Raw genomic sequence first — 14,963 nt, 5'->3', positions numbered from 1 at the left:
CCAAACTGGGGCTCTGTTCCCTTAGTGAGCTCATTGTAACCTTTTAGAGGAATGAAATGTTTTCAAACTGGATTGGGATTAAGGCTATCCTGAACAAATTTGCTAGAAATTATTAAATTAACCACCACCACCACCACCACCACCACCACCACCACCACCACCACCACCACCAGAGCTGGCATCTTTGAAGTATCTTGAATTCATCAGGGTTGCCACATGAGAAAATTTAAATAAAACAAAAAGCAGCCAGGTGACTCTCTAATGAGCCTGGGCTAGGGTCTCTGAGAAGTCTTCAACTAAGAAGAGTTCTGTGTAACCCTGTCTAATATTTCCCAAGTGTATTTGATCTATGAGATACCCCCACCTCACCCAAGACCTCCTGAGGCCTCTGGAGCTTTAGATTTGAACCAAGGCTAGCCCACACAGGACAGAGCTTCTCTGTACTTCCTGTGGTGTTGTACACCAATAGTAGAATTTGCAGCCAAGTACAGGCAGAACAGTAGGCTTGTCCCAGAGTGTCCCAGGGATGGGGACTGAGGGAGGTAGGAAACAAGGCAAGTCCAGTTAATATTGTGTGTGTGTGTGTGTGTACGTGTGTGCACATACCCACATAAGAATCACAAGCATTCTTGTGTGCCAGAAAATTACCCCACCCTCAAGAAAATTTTAAAACAAGAAAAATCATTACATTAGACAAATATGAATAGGGCAAAGATTTTATTTGGAGCTGCGCATACTAAGAATATAGTAATGATGGTAAAACCTCACCTGGTAATTCACAGCAAGTGAGAGTCTATTAGAATGATACGTTTTAGCACAGTTTTTTTTTTTAAGCACAGTTTTATAGGTATGTAAAATACTTTCATCTAAAGTGATGATTTTGGTGAATTTTACCAAATATAATCATGCCACAGTGATCACACAAGCCACGTTCTCTGCTCCCCTAAAGTCTCCCTGTTCTTGGCAGAAATCCCCTTCCTGATTCCAGCCTCAGGGAATCACGGATCATCAGTTACACAGCTACGCTTGGCCGGTGCGGAAATGTCATATAAATGAGGACATTAAATGCACTTTTTTTGGTGTATGGCTTCGTTTGCATCACTGCACTCTTGGGACCTGTTGCTGCAGGTCGGTAATTTGTTCCTCTTTAGCAGAGGTCTGAGCCCTGGACACGCCCTGTCTCTAGCCACCTTGTCTCTGATTCTGTTTTGCCTGTATTTCCAGGCTTCCGTTTGTTGTTTTTGTTTTATTTGTATTTTTACTCCTGTTTCTTTACCTTTCCACTTCAAGCTGGCTTTCTAACTTACAGAACGAGAATGAGCGTTCTGGATAAGTGAACAGTTGTGCAGAATAAATGTAAGGCACCCATTCTTCAAAACTGTACTGTCCCTGACTGGCTATAGCCTCAGCTGTGACCCTCTTTCTAATTCTATGAGATGCCACTTGTTCTCAAGACCGTGGGGAAATCGCTGAAGCCCGGTGTTACCTCGCTGTCAAGTCTAAGCAAACTGCTCTGCCTGGATTCTCTGCACTGGCCTTTGGTTGGTGGAGGTGTGTGGGCGGGGTTGGGGGCGGTCTCTTACTCTAGCTATCTTCAGAAGCTCCGAACAGGTTACGAAGCCACACCTTCTGACTTTTCTTACTCTGTGGCTTAGTTATGGGGTCCCAGCTCCTCTGGTTCTGATTCACTAGGGTGCCAGGACAGCCACAGGTCTGAGAGACTGCAGACAATCTGACTCTTCCTGGTCCTTCCGGGCACCGCCCCCCACTTAGGGCCTAGGAGCCACTTCCTTCCTATCCTAACCAACCAGCTGGCCTTAGACAGCTCTGAACCCTTCGCTGAAACAGACCCTTCCACCTCCTTTCCTTGGAGGGCAGGCAGCAGGGGTCCCAGGTTTCTGGGGACTTGGGCTGTCTTGGCTCCTCCCCACTGGGGCAGAGACTGGGGGCGGGGGGGGGGCAGTGCGTTAGTGCAGTGACCTCATAGCTGAGCAATTTCACTTTCCTTTTTCTCCTCTTTGGAGGCCCCTGAAAAGAGTTCTCTTTGGGCTTCCCAGAGACTCAGAGGGGGTTCGGTCTGCCCTGAGCCAAGTTCAGGGTCCCTTGGACGGTCTGTGTAGAGATGGCAGGAGGAGACAACGTACTCCACAGCAGGTAAGTCCCAGTCTCTCTTGTCCCTCGTCTCTGCTAAGCTCCGTGTATAAATGTGTTACTAGGGCCGCCCAGGCTGGGTTCAAGGCCCACAGATATTTGAGACAGTGAGCTCATAGGAAATGAAGAACCCGGCAAAGCAGCCTTCACCGCAGAAGGCGAGCTGCTAGAGAGAGTCCTCTGGTCACCCCAACTCACTCCACTTCAAGCTCCTTCCTAGCTTGTCTGGTGCTGCGTGGAAATTCCTGGGAGCTCCTGTAGGAGTGGCTGGTTCATTGGGACTTCTGACCTCTCTTCCCTTTCTAACCCTCACTCTAAAGGACAGTTCCGTCCACGAAAGATCATTTAGGATAAGTTCAAACCTGATCCTGTCCGTTGCTGATTCATCTCCCCAGTCTTGTGGATGAGGACAGCTCTGCCTGAGCCCACAAGTCCGACCTAGGACAGGTCCTGAGTTTCCTGGCTCAGGGTGGGGTGGTGGTGGTAGGGTGGAGGTTTGGAGGGGAGTGAAAACTGAGCAGGTGGGGGAGTGGGTGTTGCTTTTAACCCTTTTTATTCCTGCTGGTTACAGAGCTGCTTAGAAATGGATGCAAATTCTCTCTCTCTCTCTCTCTCTCTCTCTCTCTCTCTCTCTCTCTCTCTCTCTCTCTCTCTCTCTCTCTTTCTCTCTCTCTCTCTCTCTCACACACACACACACACAGACACACACAGACACACACAGACACACACACACACACACACACACACACACACACACACACACACGCACAGGATAGGAGAGATGGCTCTGGTTTAGCACTCATACTGCCCTAGTAGTGGGCATGGGTTGGGTCCCCAACACCTATTCTAGGGCTTCCAGTTACCTCCAATGCCAACTCCAGATCAGACACCCTCTTCTGCCTTCCACAGGCACTGTCCTGACATGCAGGGAACACACTGAGACAAACACATACATACAGAATTCAAAATAAAAATAGAAAAGATGAGGCAGAGATGCACAGGTGTATGGAGCTAGTGTCCTCCAACAGGGGCTCTGTTGGACCTGCTTCTTCTGGTCCTGCAGATGTCCTAAGAAAGCATCACTTCTCCTGTGACATTTGGTCAAGTCCACTAGTGACACCAACAACATGCTGTGTCTTTTGGGACTGAGTAGGGTGGTTAATCACCGGCTCAGTGTCTTCACCTAAGCCAGTTGACGTGATCTGCCTCTCAAGAGTGTGAGTGTTTGCAGTTTCTGTCTTTGAAGACATTTTTGTTGTGGTTATCAGTTCGACGGGTGTAGGGATGGCTGTATTAATAATAATCTTTGTTATCCCTTCACTGTCTGTGGAATTCATAGCGTGTTTCTATCTTTCCTTCCCTAGCCTGACTAGAGATTTAATAACATATTGATCTTTCCAAAGGAGTAGTTTTTGATGTGAGCATAACGCTCACTTCTTTTAATTTTATGGATATCTGCTTTAATTTCATTGAATATTTGTTTTCATTGGCATGAAACTGCTCCTCATAAGATTGTTCATTTACGCCTCTTACCTTCTGACATATACAAAGCTATATGCTTCCCCCTAGGCACTGCCCTTGCTGTGTCTCAGATTTAATATATATATATTTTTTTAGGCTTCAGTGCTTTTTAGTGTAGAGCAAGGGCCACACTTTTGCCTGTCTTCCCCCATAGTTTTTTTTTTTTTTAATTACATTCATTTATTGTATGTGTGCAAGGGCCGCAGTGTGTCTGTTGAGGTCAGAGGACAATCGGTTCTCTCCTTCTACCTCGTGGGTCTTGGGGGAACAAGCCTGTGTCCGCAGACTTGGTGGCAGGGCCTGTATCAGCTGTGACATCCCCCCAGACCCTCTTTTATTTACGTTAGTTGCAGTTTTCTTTCCTTCCTTCCTTCCTTCCTTCCTTCCTTCCTTCCTTCCTTCCTTCCTTCCTTCCTTCCTTCCTTCCTTCTTTCCTTCTTTTTTTCTTTTTTTTTTTTTTGGTTTTTTTGGATTTGTTTTTTTCTAGACAGGGTTTCTCTGTGTAGCCCTGGCTGTCCTGGAACTCACTCTGTTGACCAGGCTGGCCTTGAACTCGGAAATCCGCCTGCCTCTGCCTCCCAGAGTGCTGGGATTACAGGCGTGTGCCACCACCAGTTGCAGTTTTCAAATGTACTCTGTTTTATAATTGTGTTATTATTAAATCATTCACATTTCGACTGATTATGAACACAGAGAAACACCTACCGTGTTTATAAATATTTTCAGTTTACTCTTTTTTTTTTTTTGGCTTTCCTTTCTTTTTATGCCCTTTTGGTTTTAGTAAAAACATTTTATGATTCTTTTTTTCTTGAATTCCTTTATTGATTTTTTTTGTCTCATTTTGTTTTTCTTTTTTTGCAGTATTGGGGATCGATTCTGGGGATCCTCTTGAGAATGATTTTGGGAGAAACTTTCATATCTTATGTCTCTGTTTTTTTCTAAACAGTGTGTGTGTGTATGTATGTGTGTGTGAACTTGCACTTGCGTGTGCGCATGTTCACCATTCACTGTTGTGGCATTTGAAGTTTAGTTTTGATACCTTGGCATTTTTGTATTTCTGATTAATTTGTTGCATTTTCTAGTTGGGTTAGAGCATCAAATGTGAAACTGCAGTATTTGAATTTACCGTCTGTGAGATAATTTAGTTCCAACTCAGGTTTTATGGGGAGCTCAGCTCAGATCCCTAGAACCCACGTGAAACGTGGATGTAGTGTTGTGTGATTTTTAACTCGGGAATTAGGGAAATGTAGACAGTTGGATCCTTGGGGATGACTGGCCAGCTAATCTGGCTGAATTAATGATATTCGGGTTCAGTGAAAGACCCCATCTCAAAGAATAAGGGGAGAGCAACTGGACTCCTTGCCCGGATGTGCTCCAGGAATGTAGGGATGAGCAAACACATATCCAGAGACAGCCTCCTTAAGTTTAAGATAAAAATTATTGTATAGTTTTTTTTTAAATATTATTACATATAAATTTTAGGTTCTTTTAAAAAGAACCTCTCAAGGTTTTTTTTTTTTGTTGTTGTTGTTGTTTTTTGTTTTTTTGGGTATCAGATAATTTTGTTATTCTTTGTGCTTGTTTGTTGTGTGGTCCTGATTAGCCTGGAACTTGTTATATAGACCAGGTTGGCCTTGAGTTCGTGGAGATCCTCCTGCCTTTGCCTCTTGCCTCCGAAGTGATTAAAGGTGTGCTCCTTTTAAAATACGCCCCTTTTAAAAAATTATGGAGACCCCAAAGGCTATCTTTTGATGTTAAATTTAATGAGATTTACCATTAATTATAAGTTACAGCTTTAGGCACTTAGAATATTTATCTATTAAAAGTAGTAGCAATGAATTCATCATTATCACAAGTGCTGCGTCCTAATGGAAAATAAAAATATTTTCTAAAATAAAATTAAAGGGGAAGATACAGTCTTGCTTTACCTTCTTACAAATGTCCTTACTCTCCTGCTTGGTTGAAATCACAGACTGCCCTGTTTACCTCTGAGTTCAGTCTGCTTCGATGCCACAGCCCATGGGCATCTGTGACTACCCCCAAACACTTTTGAAAGGAGGAAAGAAAAAAGGGGCAAATGGTATTTCAGGATTGTTCTGAAAATAATTTGTACTCGTTGGCATCTGAAAGAGTCTTGAGTAGTGTCAGAGTTCCTCAGGCTACACCCTGAGAGGCACCATTCTCAAGTATTTAGCATGTAGGTGGTGGCATTTTTAAGTGCTTAAAAAAAAGATGCTTCTTCAATGTCAGCAGCAGGTGATGCGCTGATGTGGATGGGAGAAATCCCGCTAGGCTCCACCCCTAGAGGAAGAAACCCACCAGGCTCCACCGCTAAAGGAAGAGCTGCTATAGGCAATTAATGACTGTTAAGAAAGAGAAAATCAACCAGTGTTCTCTAGGAATGAACCCTCTGTTAGGTTGCCCAGTGTCTAGTGGTCAGCCCTAAATACATATGCATGGGGGGCAACACTAAATGAACTCAGCAGGTTGTATGTATGCATGTATGCATGTATGTTCGTATGTATATATGTATGTTTATATATGTGTGTGTGTGTCTATGTGTGTGTATATATATATATATATTTATGTAACAATAATTAAAGATGATTTTGAGAGAAATTGGGAAAGGAAGGCATGAGGGGAGTAAGAGGAAAGGGAGCAAGGGAAAAGATGTAAATATAGTATTCATATATATAAAAATTTAAAATAAATGAAAGTCAAACATGTGCCCTAATTTATCTGATTTAATTTTTTTGTGAATTAATTATTTAGGTTAGCATACAAAATGATGGGTCTCAGCACGGCATCTTCATACTTACTGTATTTTTGCCCATCCCCTCCCCTTCTTGCAGGAATTTGTTCTCTCCTACACTGTGGGTCCCAGGATTGAACTCAGGCTATTAAACTATAAGGCAAAGACATTTGTCCATTGAGCCTTCTCACCATCCCTCCTTACCCTTTTTTGTATTAGAAATTAATTTATTTCTCCATTATTTGAATCAAGGTTTCACTGTATAGCCCAGGCAAACCTTGAAGTCACTAGGTAAGGGCCAACAAGATGCCTCCGTGGATAAAGGTCCTGACCAGGCACCAGGACCTGAGTTTGATGCCCAGAACCCATACAAGAGAGAAAAGAGAGAACCAACTCCACAATGTTCTTCTCAGACCTCTACATGTGCAGATACTATAACAGTACTAACACTAGGTAAAATTAAAAAGAGGAAGTAACTATGTCGGCCATGAAGGTAGGATGCTGTGGCCACAGGCATTGGACCATGCCCAGATTTCTCACTTCTGTCATAGAACTAACTATACTTCATAGTCTGTTTCCATTTGCCACTCAGAATGGAGCCAATTACATGAACAAACACTCCCTTGTCTCGTTGGACTTCTGGGCCTTTCTTTCCCAGAGGATCCACTCCCTAAACACTGTCTTTGGGCAGAGAGAACTGGCCACCTGGGATGTCAGACAGTATAGCAGAGAACAGTGTGGTTAATAAGCGCTGGCTCTAAGCTGCCAGAGAGACCCCATTACTGCAAGAGATGGGGAACCAGGAGGAGAGAAGAAGTCCTCGGTCAACTGCTTTGCCTTTTACAAATGAACTGAAAGAAGAGGGTCTGCTTTGTTTGTTTGTTTGTTTGTTTGTCAATTCTATTTACCCAGAGGTCTGTAGACTGTGTTTCAGTTTCATTTCTGTTGCTGTGATAACATACCCTGACACAAAGCAACTTAGGGGAGAAAGAACTTCTTAGCCCACAGGTCTAGGTTACAAGCCTTCACTGCAGGGAAGTCTAGGCAGGAACTTGTAGCAATTGGTCATGTCCACAGTCAAGAGCAGAGAGCAGTGAATGCAAGTGTGACTGTCAGTGCTCAGCCTGCTCCCTAAGCTTCATGCCACCCAGAATGCCCTACCTAGGGATTGGTGCTGCCCACAGTGGACTAGATCTTTCCATATCAACTAGCATAATGAGGACAACCCTGGAAAGATGTACCCATAGACCACACAAATCTAGACAATCCTTTATTAAGACTCACACAATCCAAGATGATTATAGAATGTGCCAGGTTGACAATTAAAACTAATTATTGGATGTGATGGAACATGATTTGAATCTGAGCACTCAGAAGGCAGAGGCAGGTGAAATCTCTGTGTGAGGATAGCTTTGTCTACATAGTATCTTCCAGGCAAGCTAGACATACAGATGATACCCTGTCCCAAACAAACTGAATCCAAAGCATCACAATGTGCATCACTATATTAGATGCTTAATTTTTTAAAATTTTACATCAGTGGTCCAGTCTTCATGTCAGAAATTATCCAGTCATTGGTGGCATCTTGTAAACCAATATCTACTTCTGCATGGAATCTATCCTTTAGGACAATCCTAGAGGACCAGAATGAAGAAGAGTCAGCTGACTATCAGCTCTTGTTTAAGCACTTCAAAGAAAACAAGGTGGAGATAGCAAGCGCCATCACCAAGCCATTTCCTTTCCTCATGAGCCTTCGAGACCGAGACTTCATCTCGGAGCAGAGGTTTCAGGTGAGTGTGGGGAGTGAACTCAGTCCTGACAGCAAGCCTGCCCCGTTCTGTCTCATGCTGTACCTCTGGGCGCAGCCAACAGGCTGAAGCGCCTTCAGGGAGGAGGGGACTTGACCTTTGTAAGTCAGAAGGCAACTGGAGAGGGAGACGTCACATTTACACCCACCTCTGCAGTAGCTGAGGCTGAGGCGCATGGCAACAGTGATGGATAGTAAGGAAGAATGCTCCAGTGAGCAGAGCATCCCAGGGTCACTTGTGCAATGTAACTACAGAAACTAGGATGCATGTAGATACATCTAAGCAGCGCTGCCTTACAAAGCCTACTTATTCCAAATCCCAGAGCCTGAGGCAGTTGTGTCATATGAGGACAGAATTTGGGGAGTCCTGTTTGCTTCTCTATCTTCAAGTTGTTCCTGGTTCTTCAGGTAACTCTGAAACCCTAGAATGAGGTAAAGGTAAATGAGATAGGATCTCCTGGTGATAACAAAGACCTTCTCTTCTGTATGCATTCTCTTTGCCCTGTGTTTAGGATGCTCACTTGGTTACCTCAAGTCCTTCAGAGCAGCTCAGTCTTTGGGGAGTTAATTGTCTGGTCCCCAAGGCTGCCACTCATGGGCTGTTAGGGCCTGGCTCTTACAGACATATCATTTGATTATTCTTCAAACCTTCTCTTCCCTGTCTACTGTTTGTCACCATCAGAGCTGCTTCCAGATGAGCAAGGGTCCGTTAGTACAGAGGACATGTAAGACGTCATCTCGGCATTTGCAAACCTCAGACAGTTTACAAGAAAAGAAATGGTACTTGAACCATTCTAACCAATCTAAGTCTCGTGTAACCCATCAATCCATCGTGACATAATTCTGCATTCAATATTTTAAGGAATGTCGAGAAACATGTAAGAACCTGGTCCCGGTGGACATAGTGGTGTATGACATCCTGACTGAGGTACAGAAGAAGTTTAGCCGGGAACTTCTGAAAGTGATATTCAGCAAACCGCACCTGAAGGCCTACCCCGACTTAAAGGAGACTCTAAAACACTTCTTCCTAAATGGTAACTATAGCTCTCACCTGCTTCGGGGAATGAAAGACAATTTCATTCACTTATTCATCCATCCATCCATTCATTTTTTTTCATTGATAGTTGACATATAACTTAATGAGAGAGTATGTCCTGCCAAGCTCAGGGGGGATATAGGAAGGACAAATGGCTCGTGTAGTCAGGAGCTCACACATAGGCCAAGTAACACAGAGATCACCGCTCAGCCTTGCTATAAAACACAGCATGAAGGATCAGTTTCCTTAGACAGGAACCAGCTCTCTCTGATGCTTGCAGACATTTGCAATGGTAAAAATGCCAAATGTATCGTTCAGCGGAGTCCTACTTTAGTTTCCTTCTTTGAAGAGGAGAGAAATCACAAGGGGAGCCCAGGTTGGGCCCAGACACTGAGAGGGCACCATTGTCAGCAGAGAGTGTGAGAACAGGGTGGCCTTTTAGAACCAAGGTGCTGGCAGGCAGCATGAACATGGAGTCACAGGCCCTGGGCAGAGACCAGCCTCTGTTCCCACTGACTCCCTTCCCTGCTCCAGCTTCCCTGCTCCCTACCTCTGGGGATTCTCCCTTGCAGAAGGTTCTGCTCATCAGTTCTTGTGAAGACTTGTTTCTGCAGGATTTGGGTATGGCTCCTGTTCGTCTTGCTTGATCATCTTCAAATGCAGCCCTGAGGGTTAAGAGCTGGTGTTTCACTCCTCGCTTGCCACCCAAGGGCCAAGCCACTTCCTGTGTTGCTGGCAGAATGTAGTTCTTCAGTTTCTCCTTACTCATCCTGCCTGGAGAAGTACTGCTTCCTCTTCAGGGCTGTGCTTCACTGTAACCAGACCGACTTCCCTGACTCAGTTCAAGCAGGGTCTCTTTATTTCTTTCTCCATTCCTCTATTTCTTCTTCTTTTTTTTATCCTTGAAAAATAGTAGCTTTCCTCCTTCTTTCCCTCCCCCTCCCTCTTTCTCCCTCCCTCCCTGCCTCCCTTTTTCTCTTCCCTCTCTCTCCTTCCCTCTCTTCCTTCTCTCTCGCCCTCCCCTCTCCCTCCTTTCCCTCTCTCACTCTCCCTCCCTCCTTCACTTCTGTCTCTCTAAGCCTTCCTTTCCCTTACAGAAGCCCCTCCCTCCTTCCCCCTTCATTCCTTCCTTCCTTTCTTCTTTCCTTCCTTCCTTCCTTCCTTCCTTCCTTCCTTCCTTCCTTCCTTCCTTCCTTCCTTCCTTCTTCCTTCCTCACTTCTTCACTCCTGTCTCTCTTCCTCCCTTTCCCCTACAGAAGCCCCCTGCCTTTCCTGTCATAGCTGTGTCACTTGGAAACATCTTCTGTCTTTACTTTAAGTCGAAATTGGTCTTCATCCTCCTCTGATCATTTTGAAGAGATATAAACCATGACGTAAGCATCCGCACTGCCTGTCTGTCTGTACAGGGAGGGTTAGCAGGCTGCACAGAAACACCAGAGTCCAGTGTGCATGCGGATGTGTAGCTGAGGTGCAGCTCGGCTCACAGTTGAAATCCCCAATAGCTTTCTTTCCCTTCTCCCTGATCATGTCAACTTCATGTTACCTGCTTCCCAGAGCAACAGCAGCTGAGCGCTGAGGTTCCGCACCCACTCAAGCCTTGAGAAAGCCAACGGTACCCTCACAAAATCTTGTTTTTACACTGAACGGCTATTCATAAAGTTTCTGCAAATCATGTCATGTATCTCCACAAGCTTACACATTTAGAAGGACGAACTCTGTGTCATCCACAATACTTTATGTCATAGAAGAAGGGCACTGGGGACAAAAGATGAGAAGAGAGGAATGGGGTGAGCAGAAAGGAAATGGACACAGCAAAGCTCTGGGTGGGTGGGGGCGAGCATCTCAGATGAGGTGAAGAACCCACCTGCGTGTTGGGCACCAGAGCCCAGAGAGAGCACTTGGACGTCTCTGCTCTATCACTGTCTGATTTGGTCATTGTCTTGCCTCTCCTCAGTTTCTGACAATCAGAGGACTCCTCAGAGGATGAATGGAAGAGATGTTGAAGAGAGGCCCAGACTGCCATCAGTCGTTGTGGAAGGTGATTATGTTTTTAGAACACTAATTAAATCACTGATGCTATTTTCCTGCCTTAGTCCTTCTCTCATGACCATTCCCAACACACACACACACACACACACACACACACACACACACACACACACAAGCATGTAGCCATCCATATGTCTACCAATATATCCAACTATTTATACCCATCCATCAGTCATCTATCCATCCACTCATCCATCCAACAACTATACATCCATTCACACACTCAACCATCTATCCATCCATCCATCTATCCATCCATCTGTTCATCCATCCAACCACCCATTCATTTCACTCCTCCTGATCTTCTCTGTAGATGGCTAGATTATGTTCAATACTTGGATTTTCTCAGGAGACACAAGCAGTATAAAAGCTTCACATCAAGCTGTTTGAGATCTGTCTTGAGTATAGACCACACACCAAGAGAGGGAAGCTGAGAACTCTAGATGCAGCCAAGGATCTTGAATTATGAGTGACAATGTTTCACCTAACTAGACATGGAGTCCTCTGTCACTGTTTGGGGTACATACTGAGGAGCACTGGTCTCCTTCAGGTACTTTCCGTGGTTGGGCCAGGGGTGTGGATATGGTGGAAAAAAAAAAACAGAAACAGAGAAAACTCCTGGGAAAGACTTTTGAGGAGGATTTGGGAAGGGAATGTCCTCTGCATCCTCAGTGAACAGAGACTTTTATGATTTGAAAGGATGATGAGCAGAACATACAGAAAGGGAGGAGAGGAAAAGTTTGAATTCAATTTTGTCAGAAAAATGAGAAACAGCAAGCTCACTAAAGACAACAGACTGAGCTGGGGAAATGAATCCAACAAGAGAAAAGGTCTAGGCTCACTTACAACACGAGATACACTGTTTAAAATGTGGAGAAAATTATATAAAGCAGAGCTGCTTATAGATATCATAGAGGAATTATCAGCCCTACACACAGAGAAGAAATGAAGACTGAATTAAAAACCAGTAGGAGTCCCGTTAAATGACACTTGCTGCCAAGCCTGTTAACCTGAGTTTGCTCCCTGGAGCTCACATCTCTACAGGAGAGGGCTGATTCCTATAAGTTGTCTGCTGACCTCTCTGTATGTGTCATGGTATGTGAGAGACTCTCACACCCCAAAATGAATGTATCAACAACAACAACATTTTAATTCAGTTGAGGGCAAAACTTATCTTCTGGGAAGCAAGGAAATGTTTGAAACTTTGGAGGGACTGAGGTAGGAGCTGCAACCAATTTCTGGCCTAAGGTGAACACATGAGCTGTGAGTTTTCAGATTGTGGTGTCCCTACCTTTCAAAATGGCATAGAAAAATGGAGGAGAGGGCAACCAGTCTTTCCCAGGCAGTCTTACAGGCTCCCATTTGTAAGTTAGTGACCCCCAACCATGAGCCTCCACACTTGCCTGTTAGCTTCCTCATCTGCAGGCCTGGCTATCTTCATGCAGCTCCTCCACAGCTTTCTCCATCTGGATGCTTCAAGAACTTCAGGGCGAGGCGCTGGCAAGTTCCATATGATAGCTGTAATACATAGGACATGCTTCCTGTACTGGTGTCTCTGTTTCAGCATGGGACGACTTCTCCATTCTGAAGCATGGCTGTTACTGACTGCCCCTCCCTAATGTAAAACAGTCTTTCACTTACTACATCTGTCCATTTTTCCAACAGAAAAGGCAAATCAGATTTAATTCATTGTATATGTATATATATACATATATAATTTATTACATAATATACATTTTATTTATTATACATATATAACGGTTTTGCTTGCATGTATAAATATACACCACATACCTGGGAACTGGAATTGCAGAGAGTTGTGAGCTGCCATGTGGTGCTGGGAATTGACTCTGGATCCCCTCAAAGAGCAAAAAGTGCTCTTAACCACTGAGCCATCTTTTCACACCTACAAATCAGATCTCTTATTTCATCTTAAGACAAAAAAATCAATCAATAAATAAAATGGCCCTTGATCTCAAATACCTTTTCTCATTCCATCTTGCTCCATCAAACTTACTCTCCCCAACTCAACCAGACACTCAGAGAAATACAGTTGGCAAAACCTACTCTCTCCATGAGTTCTACAGCTTCTTGGTATCAGGGGCATTGAGTCCTTTCCTCCCTGAAGATTGCAACTTCCTGTCTGCCTCTCTGTCCTTGTAGATAACAGTGTGCGAAATTTTCTTACTTTGATTTCTTGGTTCTTCTTTGATCCATTACCTGTTGTGGGAAACAGGGAGAAATATTTGTGATTGCTGTTTGGAACAACCTAATGCTTATAGGTAGAATATGTGAGTCCTTTATTCATGTTGAGGTATTAGTTTTGGGGAAGGACAGTGTCTTGGTTGGGTGGCTATTTGTGTCACAGTCAATGTTGTCATTTGGATTCCTTGTACTCCTGATTTCTTATATCCCCTGAACTTCCTGGTTCCACTTGAGCACTGAGGTATCATCTGGTCACTCTGTATGGTTTATTGACTCCTTGTTTCTCTTCAGCATCCAGTAGTCCTGGAAATTCCAATACGAATGATAAGCAAGCAGAGGAGGTGCCCAGCCTTCCACAATGCAATGGAGGAGGTAAGTGAGCCTTCACTTGCCATTCAGCTATTGAGACGGCCAGAGAAAAAGACCCCCCCTCCGCTTTTCCCATCCTACCCTATTCTTGACATATGCACAGAGAAGAAATCAGAGATAGCATGAAGAATCAAAATAATGGGGAATGAGATGTGTAAGGAGGGAATAGATGGGAGACCAATCCTCTGTTTGTGGTGACAGACAAGGAGCCATGCCAGCCTCTACTTCAGAGTCTCCAAACATAGCCATGCACTGCAGGGGACCCTAAGCCCCCTTATAACTTTCTACTTGTCAGAGGCAGCTCCCTATGGCCATTTTCCTTGGCCATTCTGAGTCAATTGAGTCATTGTTTCCTACAGATGGAAGTAGTTCTGGGGAACAAATGTGTGATGGCCGAGAGCCCCAGGACGACCTGTCCTCATCCCTGAGACATGAAGCAGGTGAGCGAGGGGAGCACTGTGTGGTCTGCAGGTGGTGGAGACTGAATTCTGATCTGGGGCTTCCTGCTGTGTTTGCTTTGTGTGCATATCACCATGAAGAGAGGGTCATGTGCTGGCTACTGTTCTTTTACTTGCCTGTGGCATTCTGGGTAATTTCAGAGTGGTAAAATGTCTTGAAAAATACCATGAGAGAATATCATTTGTTAGGTGCTCACAGGTCACTTTTGTATGAATCTAGTGGGTGGAAGAACACTCTTTGCTTTTGTCTTTTCACAGTCACTAAGGCAGTAATATATTGAAACCATAGGAAAGGAGCCGGGCGGTGGTGGCACACCTGTAATCCCAGCACTCTGGGAGGCAGAGGCAGGCAGATTTCTGAGTTCCAGGCCAGCCTGGTGTACAGAGTGAGTTCCAGGACAGCCAGGGCTATACAGAGAAACCCTGTCTTGAAAAGAACAAATCCAAAAAAAAAAAAAAAAAAAAAAAAGACATCATAGGAAAATTTCTTGTCCTAATTTCTTGATCTCCATGGAAACCAAGTCATGTAGCATTCCTATGCTGATTAATCATTTTTCTTATTTTTTCCACAAACCTGTGAAAAATGCTTAAAGAGGAACTATTTTATTACTTGTT

The 14,963-nt window shown here is 44.3% G+C and overlaps 1 protein-coding gene across 1 annotated transcript in view; it reads left to right on the top strand.

Annotated features, from left to right (window-relative positions):
- Positions 1–1,612: 1,612 nt before the first annotated feature.
- The window catches only part of LOC127693073 (nuclear body protein SP140-like protein), a 38,584-nt gene continuing 25,233 nt past the window's right edge, over positions 1,613–14,963 (top strand). The window contains exons 1-6 of the mRNA XM_052193792.1: positions 1,613–2,154; positions 8,052–8,214; positions 9,094–9,265; positions 11,222–11,305; positions 13,813–13,893; positions 14,250–14,330. Coding sequence (XP_052049752.1) covers positions 2,123–2,154; positions 8,052–8,214; positions 9,094–9,265; positions 11,222–11,305; positions 13,813–13,893; positions 14,250–14,330 — 613 coding nt within the window. The 5' untranslated portion in view covers positions 1,613–2,122. The remainder of the gene's footprint in view (positions 2,155–8,051; positions 8,215–9,093; positions 9,266–11,221; positions 11,306–13,812; positions 13,894–14,249; positions 14,331–14,963) is intronic.

This window comes from Apodemus sylvaticus, chromosome 9 (assembly GCF_947179515.1).
Source record: "Apodemus sylvaticus chromosome 9, mApoSyl1.1, whole genome shotgun sequence".
NCBI classification, from domain to species: domain Eukaryota; kingdom Metazoa; phylum Chordata; class Mammalia; order Rodentia; family Muridae; genus Apodemus; species Apodemus sylvaticus.
This window is presented reverse-complemented; position numbering and strand designations above follow the sequence as displayed.